General features: G+C 36.4%; 1 protein-coding gene across 1 annotated transcript in view; it reads right to left on the bottom strand.

The window, feature by feature from the left end:
• LOC148946433 (rab GTPase-binding effector protein 1-like) overlaps positions 1–18,341 on the bottom strand; it is a 95,484-nt gene that overhangs the window by 13,807 nt on the left and 63,336 nt on the right. The window contains exons 5-8 of the mRNA XM_089097699.1: positions 16,901–17,052; positions 12,592–12,708; positions 5,262–5,509; positions 401–645 (exon numbers count right to left, since the gene is read on the bottom strand). Coding sequence (XP_088953825.1) covers positions 401–645; positions 5,262–5,509; positions 12,592–12,708; positions 16,901–17,052 — 762 coding nt within the window. The remainder of the gene's footprint in view (positions 1–400; positions 646–5,261; positions 5,510–12,591; positions 12,709–16,900; positions 17,053–18,341) is intronic.

Below are 18,341 nucleotides of genomic sequence, written 5' to 3'. Positions count from 1 at the left end.
AAAAAAATCATAAACTCATAAAAAAACACTAAGCGGTAACCCCAAAAAGGATTTTATAGCATTTGAAATGGGCGAGAAGGGGGAAGGGTCTAGTGAAACAAATATTTAGACTGTAATTCAAAATTCACAAAATAAGAGAAAGAAAACTGTAAAAAGGTAGAAACCTCGAGGTCTGGGGAAAACCTAAGTTGAAAATTGTAGAATCCAAAAAGACTAAAGGTTGCCCCCCCCTCCTACCCATAAAACATACAGATATTCCCATAAATATATTCAATAATCGTATCAAAATTCTTTTTCAAAAGCCTTGAAACAAATTTCGCCGGATCCCCCTTCTCCGCTTCTTCTATCCTTTGCTGTTCAATTAGCTGAAATATTATATATACAAACAGTAATGATTCACCTCAGATGTTGATGAACTGCCTTTTTAGTTGACACTAATTCTTTTTGTAACAGCTCGTGTTTCTTGGCAAGGTTATTGTATTTACTTGACAAGGAGCAAACAATCTTCTCACTTTCGCGAGAGCCAGCCAACCATTTTTCCTCGTTGTCTCGGAATAGGTGCATTGCACTAGATAGTTCTTTTTGAATTCGATCTGATTCTGACTCGGCCTTACTGCTCCGACTCGTTAAGCTAATTTGCTGTTCCTAAAAAGTAAATCAGTCGCATCAATAAAGTAAAACTGTGACATTCCGAAATTGGGTAGTATGGTGGTGTTTGGTGTATGGCAGTATGGTGATGTTAGTTTGGTAGATTGTGCATGTTAGTTTAAAGGTATGACCCGGCCTTACTGCTTTGACTGGTTAAGCTAATTTGCTGTTCCAAAAAAGTAAATCAGTCGTATCAATAAAGAAAAACTGTGACATTCCGAAATTGGGTAGTATGGTGGTGTTTGGTGTATGGCAGTATGGTGATGTTAGTTTGGTAGATTGTGCATGTTAGTTTAAAGGTATGACTCGGCCTTACTGCTTTGACTGGTTAAGCTAATTTGCTGTTCCTAAAAAGTAAATAAGTCGCATAAATAAAGAGAAACTATGCCATTCCGAATTTAGGTAGTATGGTGGAGTTTGGTGTATAATAGTTTGGTAGATGGTGCATACTAGTTTGGAGGTAGTATGCAGAGGCTTTTGAGAATATGCAAAATGGGTTTGAAGATGATTTTCTGTTCTTTGGAATCTTACAAAGACATAGATATACATATATATATATATATATATATATATATATATATATATATATATATATATATATATATATATATATATATATATATATATATATATATATATATATATATATATATATATATCATAGCATTTTGTTTTCGTTTGCAACAGAATCATAAATTTGTTTTAGGGCAGTAAAAATAACCGTAAAAATAAGTAAACAGAACTAATTAGTTAAATTTGACAAGATTTTTCGTTCTTGAAAATTTGAACATTAATAATCTGATGACTCCCAAAGACAACTATACATTCAAAGGAAACTAGCACCTTTTTACGTTGTTGGTGCCGTATGTTCTTAGCCCCTTTTTTAGTTTTTCACCTACAATTCTTTTTCTTAAACCTGGCGCTCGCTTTTACCAAAAACTGCATAATTGCATAGGGATCTTAAGATATTGCCGGCGGCGGGTCTTCATATTTTTTATATATTAGTGTTTATATAGGTACAATGTGAACCAGCTGCCGGAGTGTTTTAACGGTCGGATTTATAGCCGATGGAATATACATAACTAAAATACTAGGGGTAAGAATGATTATTACACTCCACCTATAGTGTCTGCCAGGTCCACGTTTTCTTGTATTATAAAGGGTAAATTTATGGAATAATTTAAATAATGATATGAAGAAGACAGACAATTTTAGTGATTTAAAAGGATAATTGAAAAAAAAAAATACTAAGCAAGTATGAATTTTAGTTTTGTTTGTTTGGAGATTTGATTTAAATTAAGCTGTAATTATTTGTTCGTTGGTTAGTGTGACTCCACAGCATGGATATGGTATGTAGTTGCTGCTCCTCTAGAATTTTTATTTTTTCTTCTTTCTTTTCTCGCTTTTTTTTTCTTTCTTTCTTATTACAGTGAATTTAAAATATGTTATATGTATGTGTTTTTTTTTACCTGATTCACCCCACGTCAACCGTTTGGGCGAATCATATTGATTTTTATATGTACATTGTTATTAAAGTTAATATATCACTATCACTATCAATATATATCACTGAACTGCTTGTTCCTGTTTTTAAGGTACAAATGGTCGTTTAATTTACCAATTCAAACAATTCGATTTCATTTTAAATGTCCTTGGTACTTTTGGTTCAAACGCCAATCATGAGCCTCAAGTATGGGACCCGTGCAAGCAACCAGTATGTTGGCTAGGTAATTCATAACCGACCGGACAAAATTTGAAGTTTGGGTAACAAACAAATAAAAGCTCAAATGGGGATAAGTCATTTTATTAGACAGTGAAAACAGAAAAAAAACGGATATTTCGATCAGATACACCAATGATCATCATCAGCAGATAGACGAAAGTATTACAATTAAAACTAACGATATTTACACAGAATAAAATAATTACTTTCGGGTCATAAAAGTTTCCGGTTCATTGGCTAGATTTGTCTGAGAGAATTCGTAAACAGGGTTCATTCAAAGTCTTGAGTTGTAAACGTTTCTCCTTAATATTGCCTAAATGTAAGTTGAATTCTAATGAAGGTGGCATAATCTTCTTTTTCTTCCAATTGCAAAAAAAAAATTTGTTGAATTTATGGTTATATACTTGATTGGTCGCATCAACCCCATACATACGACGTAATTATTTTTTTCTGGGACCATTCTGCCTTTCTATGACTAACAAATAAAAGTTCAAATGGGAATAAGTCCATTTATTAGACAGTGAAAACTGATACGAAAAACATCGAGATTCTTTTGTATCTATTTTCACTGTCTAATAAAAGGATTTCCCTATTTGAACTTCTTTTGTTTGTCATAGAAAGGCAGTGTGATCTTACAAAAAATACCTAATTTGGGTAAATACAGTGTTTAAAGATGCAAAATCTTTCGAGGTGATGAGAGAAAGGGTTTCACTGCAAAATCAATTTTGTACTATGAGATTGACGGACAATTAGCATTTCAGGACAAAGAAAAGCAAATTTTGATATGCCTCTTCAATTTATACCTCTAATCATAAGTAGAGACACTTCGGAATCTCAGGCAAATAGGGGAGGTGGGAGGCAGTTAGAGGATGGTTGGGGGTTGGGACAAACCTGTCACGACTCGCCTCAAATTATTGGCAGAGTCCTTTTATGAAGAGGGCATTACAAAGCTTGTTCACAGATGCGATAAATGCTTCAATAGTCAAGGTGATTATGGAGAGGAATAATTTTGATTACATGTTACTCTTGGTAATAAAATCTCACTATTACATTTATCTTTCTTTTCTTTTACAGTGAGTCGGAGGTTGAAAAACAAACCTTGTAAAATATTATCTAGATATAGTTCAGGTCTGCAAAAAAGGGTTACAGTCCATTATGATTATAGCTGACACTATCGAAAAAGAACATTAGAAAATGCCCACGAACTCAGATTTCACAAAACAAAATTCTTTTTTGGACGGACCAATTTATAGTAGCTTAACAGCCAATATTATCTCCTTAATTGCTAACTACTTCCATTACTAATGATTAATCGCAAAACAAATACATCTGAGTCCATTTTTTCCTCCTGGAGGAAATTTTCAAAATTTCCTCCTCCTGCTCCACTTCATCCCTCTTCCTCCATTAAGATTCCATTTCTTTTCAATCTTTCTCAACAACACTTGCCTTCTTCCGTAAAACCTGCCCTTACTACCTTAATATTCCTTTAATCCATTTAATGTCAAAAATTAACTTGATTTGCATTAAATATCTTAATCTCTCTTGGTCTTAGAGACCTAGGCCAGTGGGATCGAACCAAGTTTAAAGTCGCTCAAACGAATACCAGCAATTATGCTTAGACAGTGCTGCTATAAACATCTCAACCTTTCCACCAACTTTTCGATACATCAACGTTTCGAAACCATATTTAACATCTATCACCAACACAGCTCCTAGTTGTTCACTGTAACAACATTTCTTACGCGTATTCTCAAAATGAGCGTACTTGAAAAACTAAAAAAAAACTCTTTTTTTTACTTTGTTTTCGTTTGCTTTGTTTTTTTCTTCCTTTTTTTTTTAATCTTTCTAATTACATTTATTTTCTTCCATGTCATTTCCTCCTTCATTACTTAGGGTCTCTTCTGTAACAACGTCTTAATGTCTGTAGCGCGAAGGATAGCAAGGATGTATATACTATGAAGATGGAAATTAAAAATTTTTTTTATCAAAAAGACTACTTCATAAATCATTCGAATACACAAGTAGCGCAAAAAACGTTGGCGGTCTTTATTTTTCTGGAGTCAACTTCTAAGAAATTAGCAAAAAAATCTTTGCTTTAAGCATTCAATACTTTGGCATGTTCTAACTATTTTTAAATTTGAATTTTCTACATGGAACGTCATCTTCTAATAAAGATGAAACTTCAACTAATTTCGATTTACGTTTCCATGAAACTTCATCCAAGAAATAACATGAAACTTCATCTAATTTCAACTCATGTTTCCATGAAATTCCATCCATGAAACAACATGAAACCATCTAATTTCAACTTATGTTTCCATGAAACTTCCTCCATGAAACAACATGAAACTTCATCTAATTTCAATTTACGTTTCTTCTTGGCAGCTAACTAAGCGTTTTTTGTTTTCGATGCCCGGAAAACACTCCGAACATGCTTTCCGTACAAAAGAAGTTCTGGAATTTTTGCAAAAAGCGTTAGGAGTGAGGTGAAGAACTCTAAACCCTTTTTGCCAAACCGCAGAGGAATTCTTTTGGGTGAAACTCGGTTTGCAAAACCCCATTTTTACGTAATAACAGAATATCTGCGGTTGTCGTGACGCTATCTGTTTTGCCGTCTTTTCAGCGGGGCTGAAACGTTATAAATGATTTGTTGAAAAGCATATATGTTCTACAACTTTAAAATTTCATTGAAAAAAAAATTCACTATAGCCTATACAAGCAATGTAAGAACCCTCAGTTTTCATTTTCGTAGAGAGTTTATTTCCTTTTTAAAAAGGAGAGAGTCCTAATTTTTGCATATAGCCAAAAATCGTATTGCCAAAAAATGACCAAAAAGAAGCAAAAAAGCTGCTTAAAACGCACAACAATACTCTTAAAATATCGATGTTACCTCGAGTTTAGCACACTGATCTTTCAAAGTAGACAATCGGTTACAAGTTTGCAGAGTCATTTTGTAAACTGACTTGAGTTCGTCTTGCAATAAGTCCCACTGTTCGGTGGCAAGAGCAATTGCAGAATCGTCCGACTGAGAACAGCACGAATTAGAACTAGTCTCACTGGATGACTCAACTTGATACTGAACACCAGGCGTTGATAATACTTCTGAACTTACTGTGGACGCAGACTCACCAGATGTAACTATAAATAAAGCGAAAAATTAGCCCAAATAAAGGGAGGGGGAGGTATCCACAAAATTTGCACGGGATCAGGGAGAGGACAAAATTTCAATGGATGGGGAATCTATAAAAAGAAATAGCTTTGGGAAGTACACCTACTCTTCTCCGTGTGACAGCACTTAGGTTAGTTTTTAAGTCTTGAATAAGCATCGGCACTGTTTCTGTTTTTCAGAAAAACAGAAAAGGAAAAAAAAACAGATGATAAAAAGAACAGAACAGAAACAAAACATGTCCGTCAAAAACAGGTGACCTGTTTCTACTTTCTGTTCTGTTTAAAGAAAAACAGAAAACAGCTGTTTTTATACAAAAAACAGCTGTTTTTTTATCTTCCTCTTTTTAAGATGTTGCACCCTGTAATCTATACTAGACGAGTTATACGCTGTTCCCAAGCTTGCATAAGGAAACCACCTTGAAACCATCCCAAATCCACTAATCCATCTTATTTTTAATCAACTACATGCGCATACAATACGACCCCGACTGCACAAGTGATTCTAAAACCTATTAGAGGACCTGGGCATAGTACGATTTCATTCTTGCCGCCTCAAGATGTTGAACAACAGAGTATGAAACAAAAAGAACAGACTTTTCTTTTAAATTAAATTAAAAAAACAAGTTTTTTTAACTGAAAGTAAGGAGCGACATTAAAACTTAAGACGAACAGAAATTATTCCATGTATGAAAGGGGCTGTCCCCTCCTCAACGTCTCGCTCTTTACGCTCAAGTTTTTTATTACTTTAAAAAGTAGAGCTTTGACAAAGAGGTAATCTTTAGCGTAAAGAATTAGCCGTTTAGGAGGGGACAGCCTCTTTCATTTACAGAATATTTTCTGTTCGTTTTAAGTTTTAATGTCGCTCCTTCCTTTCAGTTAAAAAAAACTTTTTTTCGTTTAATTTCTGAACGTTTTTTGACTGATGCCGGTTCGAATTTGGCTCACCGTACATGATCAATTAAAAAGGAATTTGCATGTTAATTTGGGCAAAGTTTCCCCCTGTGTGAAATTTTCTCTGGAACCCAGAAACTACCCTCCCAATGTGAAAACCAAACCCGTATAAAACCAAAATTATTTATTATATGTATGAGGGGGCTGTCCCCTCCTCAAAACTTCGGTCCTCACGCTAAATTTTGACTTCTGTCCCAATTCTTTGAGAACGACTACTGAAACATAAGGGTCATTTGAATAGAATAATAAGAACCTTTCTTAAAAGTACAGAAAAACTTTAGCGTTGAAAATATTTTCAACTACATGCAGAATGTTGAAATGTTCCAAGAGGAAGTGTAAAATAATATTAACTATACCTATGTAGCGCATTACTAAAAAACGACAACAAATAATCTGATGAAAAAAAATGAAACAAATAATTTTAAATAATACCCGGCTCCCCCCTTCGTGAAAAATTCCTTCCCCTGAAGAAAAAAACCCTCCATGCAAAGTTCTTCTCACATAAAATGACCCCCCCCCACCAGGAAAATTTCCCCTAGACAATTCTATTCTAGATGAAAATTACCCCTGTAAAATTTCTTGCGGACGATTCCGACTGAAAATTTTTCTTAGTCCGCTTTTATTTGAAAAAGACTTTAATTTCTTATTGTTTTTAGAATCATGCCGAAAATCTCCCCTCCGTGAAAAATTCTTCTCCCAAATACCCACCGCTCCCTGGTAGAACGGTGCTCCCACAGGAAATTTCCCCTGGAGAATTTATCCTGTGGAAAACTCTTCATGGAAAATCCCCCCCACCCACGGAAAGATACTCTAGACAATCCCAACCCGGTAAATATTTCCCCTGGACAATTCCCCTTAATATCTCCACACGCAAAATTGAGTCGGCAAAGGGAAAGGAAGACAAATAAAAAGAATATTGTACAGGAATCTTGGCTAATTCCTCCAGTGCAAAATTTGCCTTGGAAAGTTCACTCCTGGGAACTTCCCTCCCCACGAAAAATTGTCCCCGTAGAAAATACCCCCCCTCCTTCCCCGGAAAATGTCTGTATACGTCCCAATAAGAAATACTATACATAATTAATGGGCAAATTTCCGGACTTTTGATCGGTCGACCTTTAGAAAAAGAGGGGTGGGAGGGGGGCCAGTTGCCCTCCGATCGTTTTGGTCACTTAACAAGGGCACTATAACTTTTAATTTCCATTCAAATTAGCCCTTTCTCAATATTCTGAGACTATTTGTTCGATGCGGCCACCCCTAGAAAAAAAAAAAAAAAAAAAAAAAAAAAAAAAAAAAAAATAGACACGCATCCGTGATCTTTCTTCTGGCACAAAATACAAAATTTCCACATTTTTGCAGATGGAGGCTTGAAACCTCCACATCAGGAGTCTCGGATACGCTGAACCTGATTGTATGATTTCTTACTTAATGGCTCTTCTATATTTGGAATCAACATAATAAGCCGATTCTTTTGATGTACCTATTGATATCAAAATTCCATTTTTAGAGTTTCGGTTACTATTGAGCCGCATCGCTCCTTAATTACAGTTCGTTACCACGAACTGTTTGATACGTAAGAACAACAGCTTTGAATAAAATGGTAAACAAACTGAAGTTCAAACTTTGAACTTGTCACTTAGAAACATTCTTGTTTCGAGTGCTCCATCAGTTGTTCTTGCACATTGGATTACTTGCATTATCCATGCTAAAATACGAATTTCTTTGCTCTTTAAGGTTTTCGACCATAGCGATTTCAATAGTGTACTTTTTATTTCGATCCAATGCCTTTTTCGAGAGGTTTCAGGGTTTTTTCCGAAAATAAGGGAAATTTATTTTTGTGCTAAGGTTAACACTGAAGTTTAATGGAGGTAACGATTAACATTGCTGAATCAGCATCAAATAGTTTTTCTAAAAACATATTTTTTTTTCGATTACTATAGGCCAAGATTTGCTCCTTACTAGGTTGCACCTACTGATTCATCAATGGTGTCTAAAATTCGTTGAACACAAACACTGATAAATCACTAAAGCCATTTTTTCTACTGACTTGCACTATACAGCCCCTTCCACTTCTTTGCAAACTGCCCAACCTTACATATTTTGTTCTAAGATCTAAGGTAACAGCTCTGCAAGCTTTTGGCTCTGTTTTGGACCAGCTTTAAGGTTAATACTGAGCTACAGGTTCTCAATCTGCGGAGGGTGTCTTGTAGTTAGACTAGAGCTTCTTCTTAGCTGAAAAAAACATTAGTTACAAGAGCTAGCTAAATAAAGTAAGATAAAACTATGTCTCTAGTGCTGCCTCCATTTCAGATGTAGTTTTAGGGCACTCATCACATGTACTTTCTTCATCCAACTTGTCAGGGTCATCCGTACCAGACGCGGTATCCTTACCCCGTTTATGACATCGGGTAGATCATCTTCGTCTGCATCAATCTCTTGCTCTCTACTTGAGCTTTCTTCCAGTTCATCATCATTGTCATCAGATTTACATACTACAACTTGCTCTACACCATTTTCTCTAGAACTTGAGAGCATTGGTTACACAAAGGTGAAGGATTTGACCAAAGCATGAAGACATCTTCCCAAGGCAACAAGCTTTAACAATAGCGTAAACCTAAGCACTTGGTTAAACGAAAAAAAAAGAAAACAGGTAAAAAATGGAAAAAACGGATTAACAAAAAAAAAGAACAGAAACAGAAACAGGTCCGACAAAACAGATATCCTGTTTCTGTTTTCTGTTCCGTTTTTTTAAACAGAAACAGGCTAGACAAAAACAGAAACAGAGATGAAACAGAAACGGTGCCGATGCTTAGTCTTGAACAACCACCTTCCTTCCCTCGGATGAAATATTGCGTATTTTCGGATCCATATAAAAAAGAAAAATCAAAGTCCGAAAAAATTTTCGGAGAAGGCTTCTTTCATGAGTTCTAAGACCCAAAATTAAAAACAAAACGCGCTGAATTCTGTAAAGGATATACTTTTACACGCAAAGTGGAAATATTATCTGTCAAATTAAAATATTTTACCTGACAGGGTTTGCTGAGTAGCAAAATCTAATAATACTAAACTACTGATACTAATACTGCAAACAGATCGTTACTGCCCGAAATTACCTGAGTGAAGACGGCAGCAAAGCTGCACGCTTCTTTACCAATCAACTATATACGAGTCGATTTTTGTTTTTCGCCTAATTTGGATTACCAAAATATGTAAAATAAGAAAAAAGTAAAATATAAAATGTGACCAAACCACATTAACTACAGCTATTTTACCCTACCCTCGACCATGTGGATGCAACAGGCCTTTGTGGACTGACCCTCGACTCACATGAGTCGGCCCATAATACTAATAACAACCCTAAACCACTTTTCCCGTACAGCTTTTTGCTTAATATACAGTTACTCAAACAAATGCTTAAACATATTTTTCGGTGATGCCATTTAAAACGTTATTCATATCTTTCTCGATTTTCGTAGCATTTTCCGGAAACATATCTATCTACTAACTATTCAGAAGATATGAAATTATGAATATTTTAATTTTAAAAGACAGAATTTTTAGTTACTATCTCTCTAAAATTCTGATCTTTTTTTTCAATTGTACATACCGTGGTGTGGGTTCAAATATACACACTACACATACTAAGCTATTATTAAAATTCATCATAAAAGCACAATAGAACCACTACAGATAGCAGCACAAGCAAAACAAAAATTTAACAATAATAATAACAACCATCAACCCCTTTTTCTGTACAGCATTTTGCTTAATATAATGTCACTCGAACGAATTCTAAAATTATTTTTAGATATTGGCAATATAAAACATATTATATGTGTTTTATGTTTCTAAGAAAATACCAGTACTTACATCTTAAAAGACACAGGACAAAGCTAGATCGACTGTTAAAAAATTACTTACAAGAATTGGTCAAGCTAATGCAGCCTTCAATAGACTACAGAATGTTTGGCGGATCCAGAAGCTTCTCTCTACGGCTGAAACTGCGAGTTTTTTAATAGCAACGGTATGCCAATTCTCCCATAAAAAGCCAAAACCTGGCACCTGAACCAAGAACAAAAGAGACGAATGTGTGCTTTCGAAAACTCATATCAACTGTCAAAAAAGAATCCTCCATATCCACTGGCAGCAGAAGATAACAAATCAATCCATCCCCCACGAGAAGGGCCAGCGTCCTGTAACGGATGCCATAAGAAATCGTAGATAGAGATATTTTGGCCAAGTACTACTTGTGGGCAATGTCTAACTACCCAATGCAGTACTCCACTTGCAACCAACAGGTCCACACTGCAGAGGCGGACCCAGAAAGACCCTGTGACGAAAATACCAGACCGATCTGCATTACCCGCACGCGTCGATCTGATTTCTGTGGGAGGACATTCTGGCAGCAGCAAACCATCACAAGGAATGACAAATCCTTCTTGATGCCCTCCGTGCATCTAAAGGCACAGGTGAATCTAAGGTGTATACTGCAGAGGCAGACCCAGACAGAACCTGTGACGAATATACAAGACCGATCTGCATTACCTGCACGCGTCGATCTGATTTCTGTGGGAGGACATTCTGGTAGCAGCAAACCATCACAAGGAATGACAAATCCTTCTTGATACCCTCGGTGCATCTAAAGGCACAGGTGAATCTAAGGTGGATACTGCAGAGGCAGACCCAGAAACACCCTGTGACGAATATACAAGACCGATCTGCATTACCTGAACGCGTCGATCTTATTTCTGTGGGAGGACATTCTGATAGCAGCAAACCATCACAAGGAATGACAAATCCTTCTTGATGCCCTCAGTGCATCTAAAGGCACAGGTGAATCTAACGTGTATACAGCAGAAGCTGACCAAAAAACACCCTGTGACGAATATACAAGACCGATCTGCATTACCTGCACGCGTCAATCTGATTTCTGTGGGAGGACATTCTGGTAGCAGCAGACCATCACAAGGAATGACAAATCCTTCTTGAAGCCCTCGGTCCATCTAAAGGCACAGGTGAATCTAAGGTGGATACAGCAGAGGCAGACCCAGAAACACCCTGTGACGAATATACAAGACCGATCTGCATTACCTGCACGCGTCAATCTGATTCCTGCGGGAGGAAATTCTGGCAGCAGCAAACCATCAGAAGGAATGACAAATCCTTCTTGATGCCCTCAGTGCATCTAAAGGCACAGGTCAATCTTAGGTGGATACTGCAGAAGCTGACCCAAAAAGACCCTGTGACGAATATAAAAGACCGATCTGCATTACCTGCACGCGTCGATCTGATTCCTGTGGGAGGAAATTCTGGCAGCAGCAAACCATCAGAAGGAATGACAAATCCTTCTTGATGCCCTCTGTGCATCTAAAGGCACAGGTGAATCTTACGTGTATACAGCAGAAGCTGACCAAAACACAACCTGTGACGAATATAAAAGACCGATCTGCATTATCTGAACGCGTCGATCTTAATCCTGCGGGAGGACATTCTGGTAGAAGCAGACCATTACAAGGAATGACAAATCCTTCTTGATACCCTCGGTGCATCTAAAGGCACAGGTTAATCTAAGGTGAATACTGCAGAGGCAGACCCAGAAAGACCTTGTGACGAATATACCAGACCGATATGGATTACCTGCACACGTCAATCTAACCTCTGTGGGAGGACATTCTAGCAGCAACAAACCATCAGAAAGAATGAGAGATCTCTCTTGATGCCCTCGGTGCCTCTGGAGGCACATGTGGATCTAAGTTCTAAGGACTAGAAACAACGGTAACTAATAATATTCAGATGCTTAATTTAAATATATTTCAATCAATAAAAAAAGGTTAACTGAATAAAGTGTATGGTCTAAAAGCTGTATGGATATCAAAACGTGGATTTATCACAAATGCTTGTCTTCTTCAGAACTTTGCAAGTGAAAACATTATTTTTCGTCAAACCTATTTGGGCTATTACTATTTGTCACTATTTTATTACCACTATATCTCTCTAGAGTCAATAATCCTTGCAATTGCTTTCGTTGAAAATAAAATGGTCATACCCTGCATGATAAAGCACAGAATGGAACAAAAAGAAAATAATTTAACCTTGATATCTACCTGATAAACTCTCCATCTTAGAAGTTGTCAGACAAGGTTTGGACCCTTTAAAAAGTTGCTGCTCCTGGTCCCAAGATGTAACACTACCATTCTCCTCTTCTTCGTTTGTAATCAAATCTATAAATAGAAAATTTCTGATCATGTATTCACCAAGAAACACGAAGCAACAAGTTTAAGGAAAAGTGAAGAATTGTGACCTTTTGCTAATGAATAAAACAAATATATATACATATATGTTTATATATATATATATATATATATATATATATATATATATATATATATATATATATATATATATATATATATATATATATATATATATATATGTATACGACTAGCAAAAAAACGATGCTACTCGCACAATACTAGTTCATAAATTTAGGGCGAGAGGTTCAATTTTGGAATTAAGATATTTGGCTTTTCAATTTTTAATTCTGCTAATTTTTGATTTTATCTGTTTGTTATTTTTGATGGTTCCATGTTGTTCGGTTTCAAAGTTTCCTTTCCGTTTTGTTTGGTTTTATCCAGATTGTTTCGTTCATATTTTCTTTCAGACAATGTGGACGTGTTTCCTTCCAACTTTTTTTGGATACTGAAGAAGAGAGGCTGTTGTCTTCTAAAATTATCTGTTTTTGTTTCTTCCAGTATTTCCGTTGGCCTTATAAAATTCCATTCTTGCTTTTCTTATACTGCTTATTTCATAGTATAAATATACGGCTTATTTTCTTTCCTTTTACGTACCAAGTTCCTTCTGGACCAGAGTGAAAAAGAAGGGTAGGGTAGTAGCAATGCTACTTGGCAATTTTCATCGCCTAGTGAAATTTTTTGGCAGATTTTAAAAATTGTTGGAAGACTTGGCAGCTTTCGGAACTCTGTCATATTCTGCTACTGGCAGCTATGGAACTTTTTCCAAACCTGCTTCTAGCAAACCTCCAGAAATAGGAAACGGAATAAGACGTATCTCAAGAAGCTGTAAGAAGACGATCTGCCAGATTTTTAACCTCCAGAAATAGGAAACGGAATAAGACGTATCTCAAGAAGCTGTAAGAAGACGATCTGCCAGATTTTTAACATTACTGCTCTCTATTCACTTTCAAACTACTCTGGTCATAATATTGATGTTGTATGAAAAAAAAATGTAACAATATGTTGTGATAGTTTGAATAGAGTCATACCTGGAAACTAGGGACTACGGTTCAAACCTACATGAAATAGACCTTCTCCCTGGAAGAGTGACGACCCTTGGGGTGAATATAGCCAAGAAACTGACACAACATTGCGATGTGGTGGGCTCAGACGGCTTCCTTATTTTACTTCATCTTATCATCTGGTTTCATGAGCATGGGGGAGTCAAATTCACCCTCCATTTCTTCTTTTACTCGGGAAATTATTTCCCAATACTGAATAGCAGGGGCCATAACAATTTATGGTCAATAACAATGAAGGATCAATGATAGCTCTAACAAAGGCGGAAGAGTACTTTATTGAAGGAAAACAAAATTGTCCAAATCTGAAAAGTTCAAATCAAATTCAAACTCAACACATCTTTCTCGTTTTGGGTTTTAAAAATACACAATGGGTACCGTAAAAAATAATTTAGGTGCCTAGGGCGCCTGACAAATTTGAGTTGAGGTGCGTGACAAGTCTGCACTGCAAAAGATTGTATTCCATTTCAGCTATATCTTATAATTAAAGGGTTTTCAGCCTGGAATGTTTTTATCGTGCCTAAACAGCCAATATCAGGTGGTTGGGAATAGCTCATTTTTCTTAAGAAGATACAAAATTGAGTGCGGGATCCCACAAGGATCAATCTGAATATTCGTCCTGGTTGTAAATGACACTTTGCTTTTCCTGACATCGCCTTCACTTAGTGCTTTGTATGATTAAATTGATAATGTAGTTTATGAATTTATAACATTTTATCAACAAAATTTGTTAGCTCAAACGGTTAAAAACTAAACCGAGCCTTTTGGGCAGTGCGAAGAATTTAAAAGTTTGTAGAATTTAAAAAAGATTAAAAAAATCTAAAATTAAAAAGAAAATTCTTTAAAAAAAAACTATTCTAAAAATGATCAAATTTTCTACATATATTGGATACGGATGCTCAATTTAGACAAGTAATTTTGCAACATATTTCAGAGAGCAGAAAAGCTTCTGAATAAAACTGCGTAATCATTATATATACTTGATACGAGGGTGGTTTGAAAAGTTTCTAGACGTAATATGAAAATGGCAGAACTTGCCAGTAAAGGCTAGGTAGTGTGGTTGCGCAACTTCCAACAAGAACCTACCAACATTTTCAGCCATTTTAAACAAGCTACTATAAAAAAAAAAAAAAAAAAACAGGATGCCCCCGAATGCTGTGGAAAGATGTCCAAAGAAAGATTTAAGGGAAATGGGGACTTCTTGGGAGGGTGTAAAGAAAGAAGCTTTGAATAGATTGGGATAGAGGATGAGCGTGTGTAGGTGCGTTGGTCTCAGGCGACTGGGTGCTGCAGTTAGTTGTTGAAAAAAAACAAATTGATGAAAAAAACTTCCGTTTCACCAATACAGTGCGCCGTCTCAAACCTCAGCGGTTGCCACATCGAAAATTCATAATTTGCTGTTTGAACTCCTTGACCATCCCCCCTTAATCACCAGATCGAGCCCCTAGTGACTTCTTTTTGATCTGTAGTTTAAATTTGCGCTCGGGGGGCAGAAATTTTCGTCAAATGAAAAGGCCATCAGCCTCGCAAACAATTATTCTACAGAGAAAGAGGCCGAAAATTGTTTGGACAGATTAAATAGATAGGATCATCCCTGGGAGAAGTGTGTAGACATACAAAGAGACTATATGATAAATAAATTTAATAAATAAATAAATAAAAAAAATTGTCTTGCTTCTTTGTTAGGTCTGAAATTTTCCAGACCACCCTCGTTATTCTGGTGAGCTTCTGCTCGTGAGCAAAATAATAATTTAATAGATGCATCATATATTCGTGACAAAAAAGTTTCAATTTTCTCACATAAATATTTGAATCAGCTGATAAACCTTGCTTTTGAAAATTTTTTTTACTTAAAATAGACACCATCATAACGATAATACAATATATGCGGATAATATAACTCATGAGTTTAGGAGTAACACTCAGGCAACTTTTTTCATTTGCCATCGTGGTCTTTATGTTTGGACCACACTAACGGTCTGTACAAATATACACTGCTATTTTTTTCTACTTTCAAGTTAGGGCGAAAGAAAATTCTTTTTTTCATTGTTAATTGAATTGATTCGATTGGCGTTATGTTGGAGTAATTCTGCCGTTGAGTAATCGCAATTAAATAACCTCGCTTGCCCGTAGTACATTTACATTACATTTACTGTCAAACCGAACTAATTTACTACTACTAGCAACTCGTCACTACAAAAAACGCCACACAGCACCGATACAGCAAAAACTTTCACATTTTCGGCTATACCTCGACAGTCTACACTCCTTAAGGGAGAGAACTTAGCGACAGTCAAGATTGAGCCAGTCCCCTTGTTTCAAAATATTTTGCCAAAATTGTGTACAACACCACAAGCAGTTCAACACCGGTGTTTGTTTAAAAATCTTAATATGACTCTTTACTTTCATTTGAAAAAAGCTCTTTTTTTCAAATTTCTTAATTAACTCAATGAAAACTTAAGATTTTCTAAAAAAGATATTTTGATTGTTTAAAAATATAAAATCATCAGGGTATTATTGCATTCCCGTCAGCGTAGCCAGTCTGAATTGTCAAAAATAAATGAGCAAAACTATTTATCTGACAACGCTGTTTCACCCGCAAAAATTTTACCATTAACAATCGGGGGATTACTAAAGACAACTACACATTTAAAGAAGAGCTACACCTTCCTATGCTTGTTTAAACTAATCATTCAATAATTTATTTAAGTTCAATGAAATTTACCACAATTTTATATAATATAACAAGCAGTCCCTAGCCGAATGGTTAGCGTGCTAGATTTCAAACCTTTTGTCCGTGAGGACCAGGGTCCTAATCCTGCTGTTGCTGGTTATTTGGTTTAGAACAGGGGTCAGTGCCACGACTCTGTAAGCTCAGCCAGAGTCGACCCAGCTTTTAATGGGCACTTGGAGAAATCTAGGGAAGATAAACAGGAAGGGTGTGCGAAAACACAAGATAGCTGGCCCCCCGCCCCCTCCCCCATTTCACGTCCGGATTGATAGGCCATGAATTGGAGAACAGTACCGCCAATAGGGATTGTAAAATCTAACGCTGTGTTCTTTTCTTACAATAAGCAGTGTCTAAGCAAAAGATTATATACCTGTAAATAACAGCTTCAACTGCTTTACTTCTCGGAGGCGAGCCTTTTGTTGTGTCGCGTATTGGACGCATGCTTTCTTCCACGCTTGTTGGAGTTTTAAATGTTGTTGCCTCTCTAGCTCTAGCGCTTTCTGCACTTCTTCATATTGGCTTCTACGAAAATAAAAGGTTAGGATTCTCACAGAAAGGTCTAGAAAAGTGTTGGCTCCCTTCATTAGGGAGATGCTGAACAACTGAACCCACTCTCTCCCCTCTCTCTTTCTCCGATTCTTAATCAGTTTTTCTTTTATCTTGTTTATTGATTGAGTTGTCTTTTAAAACCCAGTTTCATTCAATGTTTGATTTCCATTTTTTTCCCTTGAAAATACAACAAAACTCTTTATTACACTCCGTAATTTATTACGCAAAAATTTATGAAACTCAATTTGGTCTTTTCTGGCGCAAAAGCTCTATAAATTTGACATATATATAATATATAATTAATATATTGTATATAGTATAAACAAGCTTTCAATAAAAACCTTATATGCCCCCAGGGCATAACTTACAATCCTTGCCCTGGAGGCTGGGGGGGGGTGTCATCCTTAAAGACCTAATTTGCAGAACTTTCAACTACGTTGATTAAAATTGCTATCTCAAAATTTTGATTGGAGGTGTTTGGGGAAATGGTGGGCGTCAGAAGAGGGTTATTTTCCCTCCAATCACTTCCGACTATTAAAAGGACACTAGCCCTTTCAATTTCCAATCGAATGAGCCCTTTTTGAAGTTTCTACGACAACACTTTCTATAAAAACCATATATACCCCAGGGCATAACTTACAAACCTCGTCCTGAGGGCTGTGAGGGGGTTGTGATCCTCAAACACATAATTTCCGGACCTTTCAACTACGTTGAACAAAATGGCAATCTAAAAATTTTGATTGGATGTGTTTGGGGAAATGGTGGGCGTGAGAGGGGGGTTAAGTACCATCCAATTACTTCACTTTCAACTATTGAAAAGGGAACAAGCCGTTTCAATTTCCAATCGAATGATTTCTTTTTGAAGTTTCTACGACAACGCTTTCTATAAAAAAAACTTATATGCCCCCAGGGCATAACTTACAACCCTTGCCGTGGGGGCTGTGGGGGAGTGTCATCCTCAAAAACATAATTTCCGGACTTTTTAACTTCGTCGACCAAAATTGCTATCTCAAAATTGTGATTGGAGGTGTTTGGGGAAATGGTGGGCGTCAGAAGAGGGTTATTTTCCCTCCAATCACCTCCGACTATTAAAAAGGGCACTAGCCCTTTCAATTTCCAATCGAATGAGCCCTTTTTGAAGTTTCTACGACAACACTTTCTATAAAAACCATATATGCCCCAAGGCCTAACTTACAACCCTTGACCTGAGGGCTGTGAGGGGGTTGTCATTCTGAAAGACATAATTTCCAGACCTTTTAACT

Source organism: Artemia sp. Qi Xiang Cuo, chromosome 12 (assembly GCF_049724085.1).
Source record: "Artemia sp. Qi Xiang Cuo chromosome 12, ASM4972408v1, whole genome shotgun sequence".
Classification (NCBI taxonomy): Eukaryota; Metazoa; Arthropoda; class Branchiopoda; order Anostraca; family Artemiidae; genus Artemia; species Artemia sp. Qi Xiang Cuo.
The sequence above is the reverse complement of the archived record's forward strand: the minus strand, read 5'-3'. Positions and strand labels throughout refer to the sequence as shown.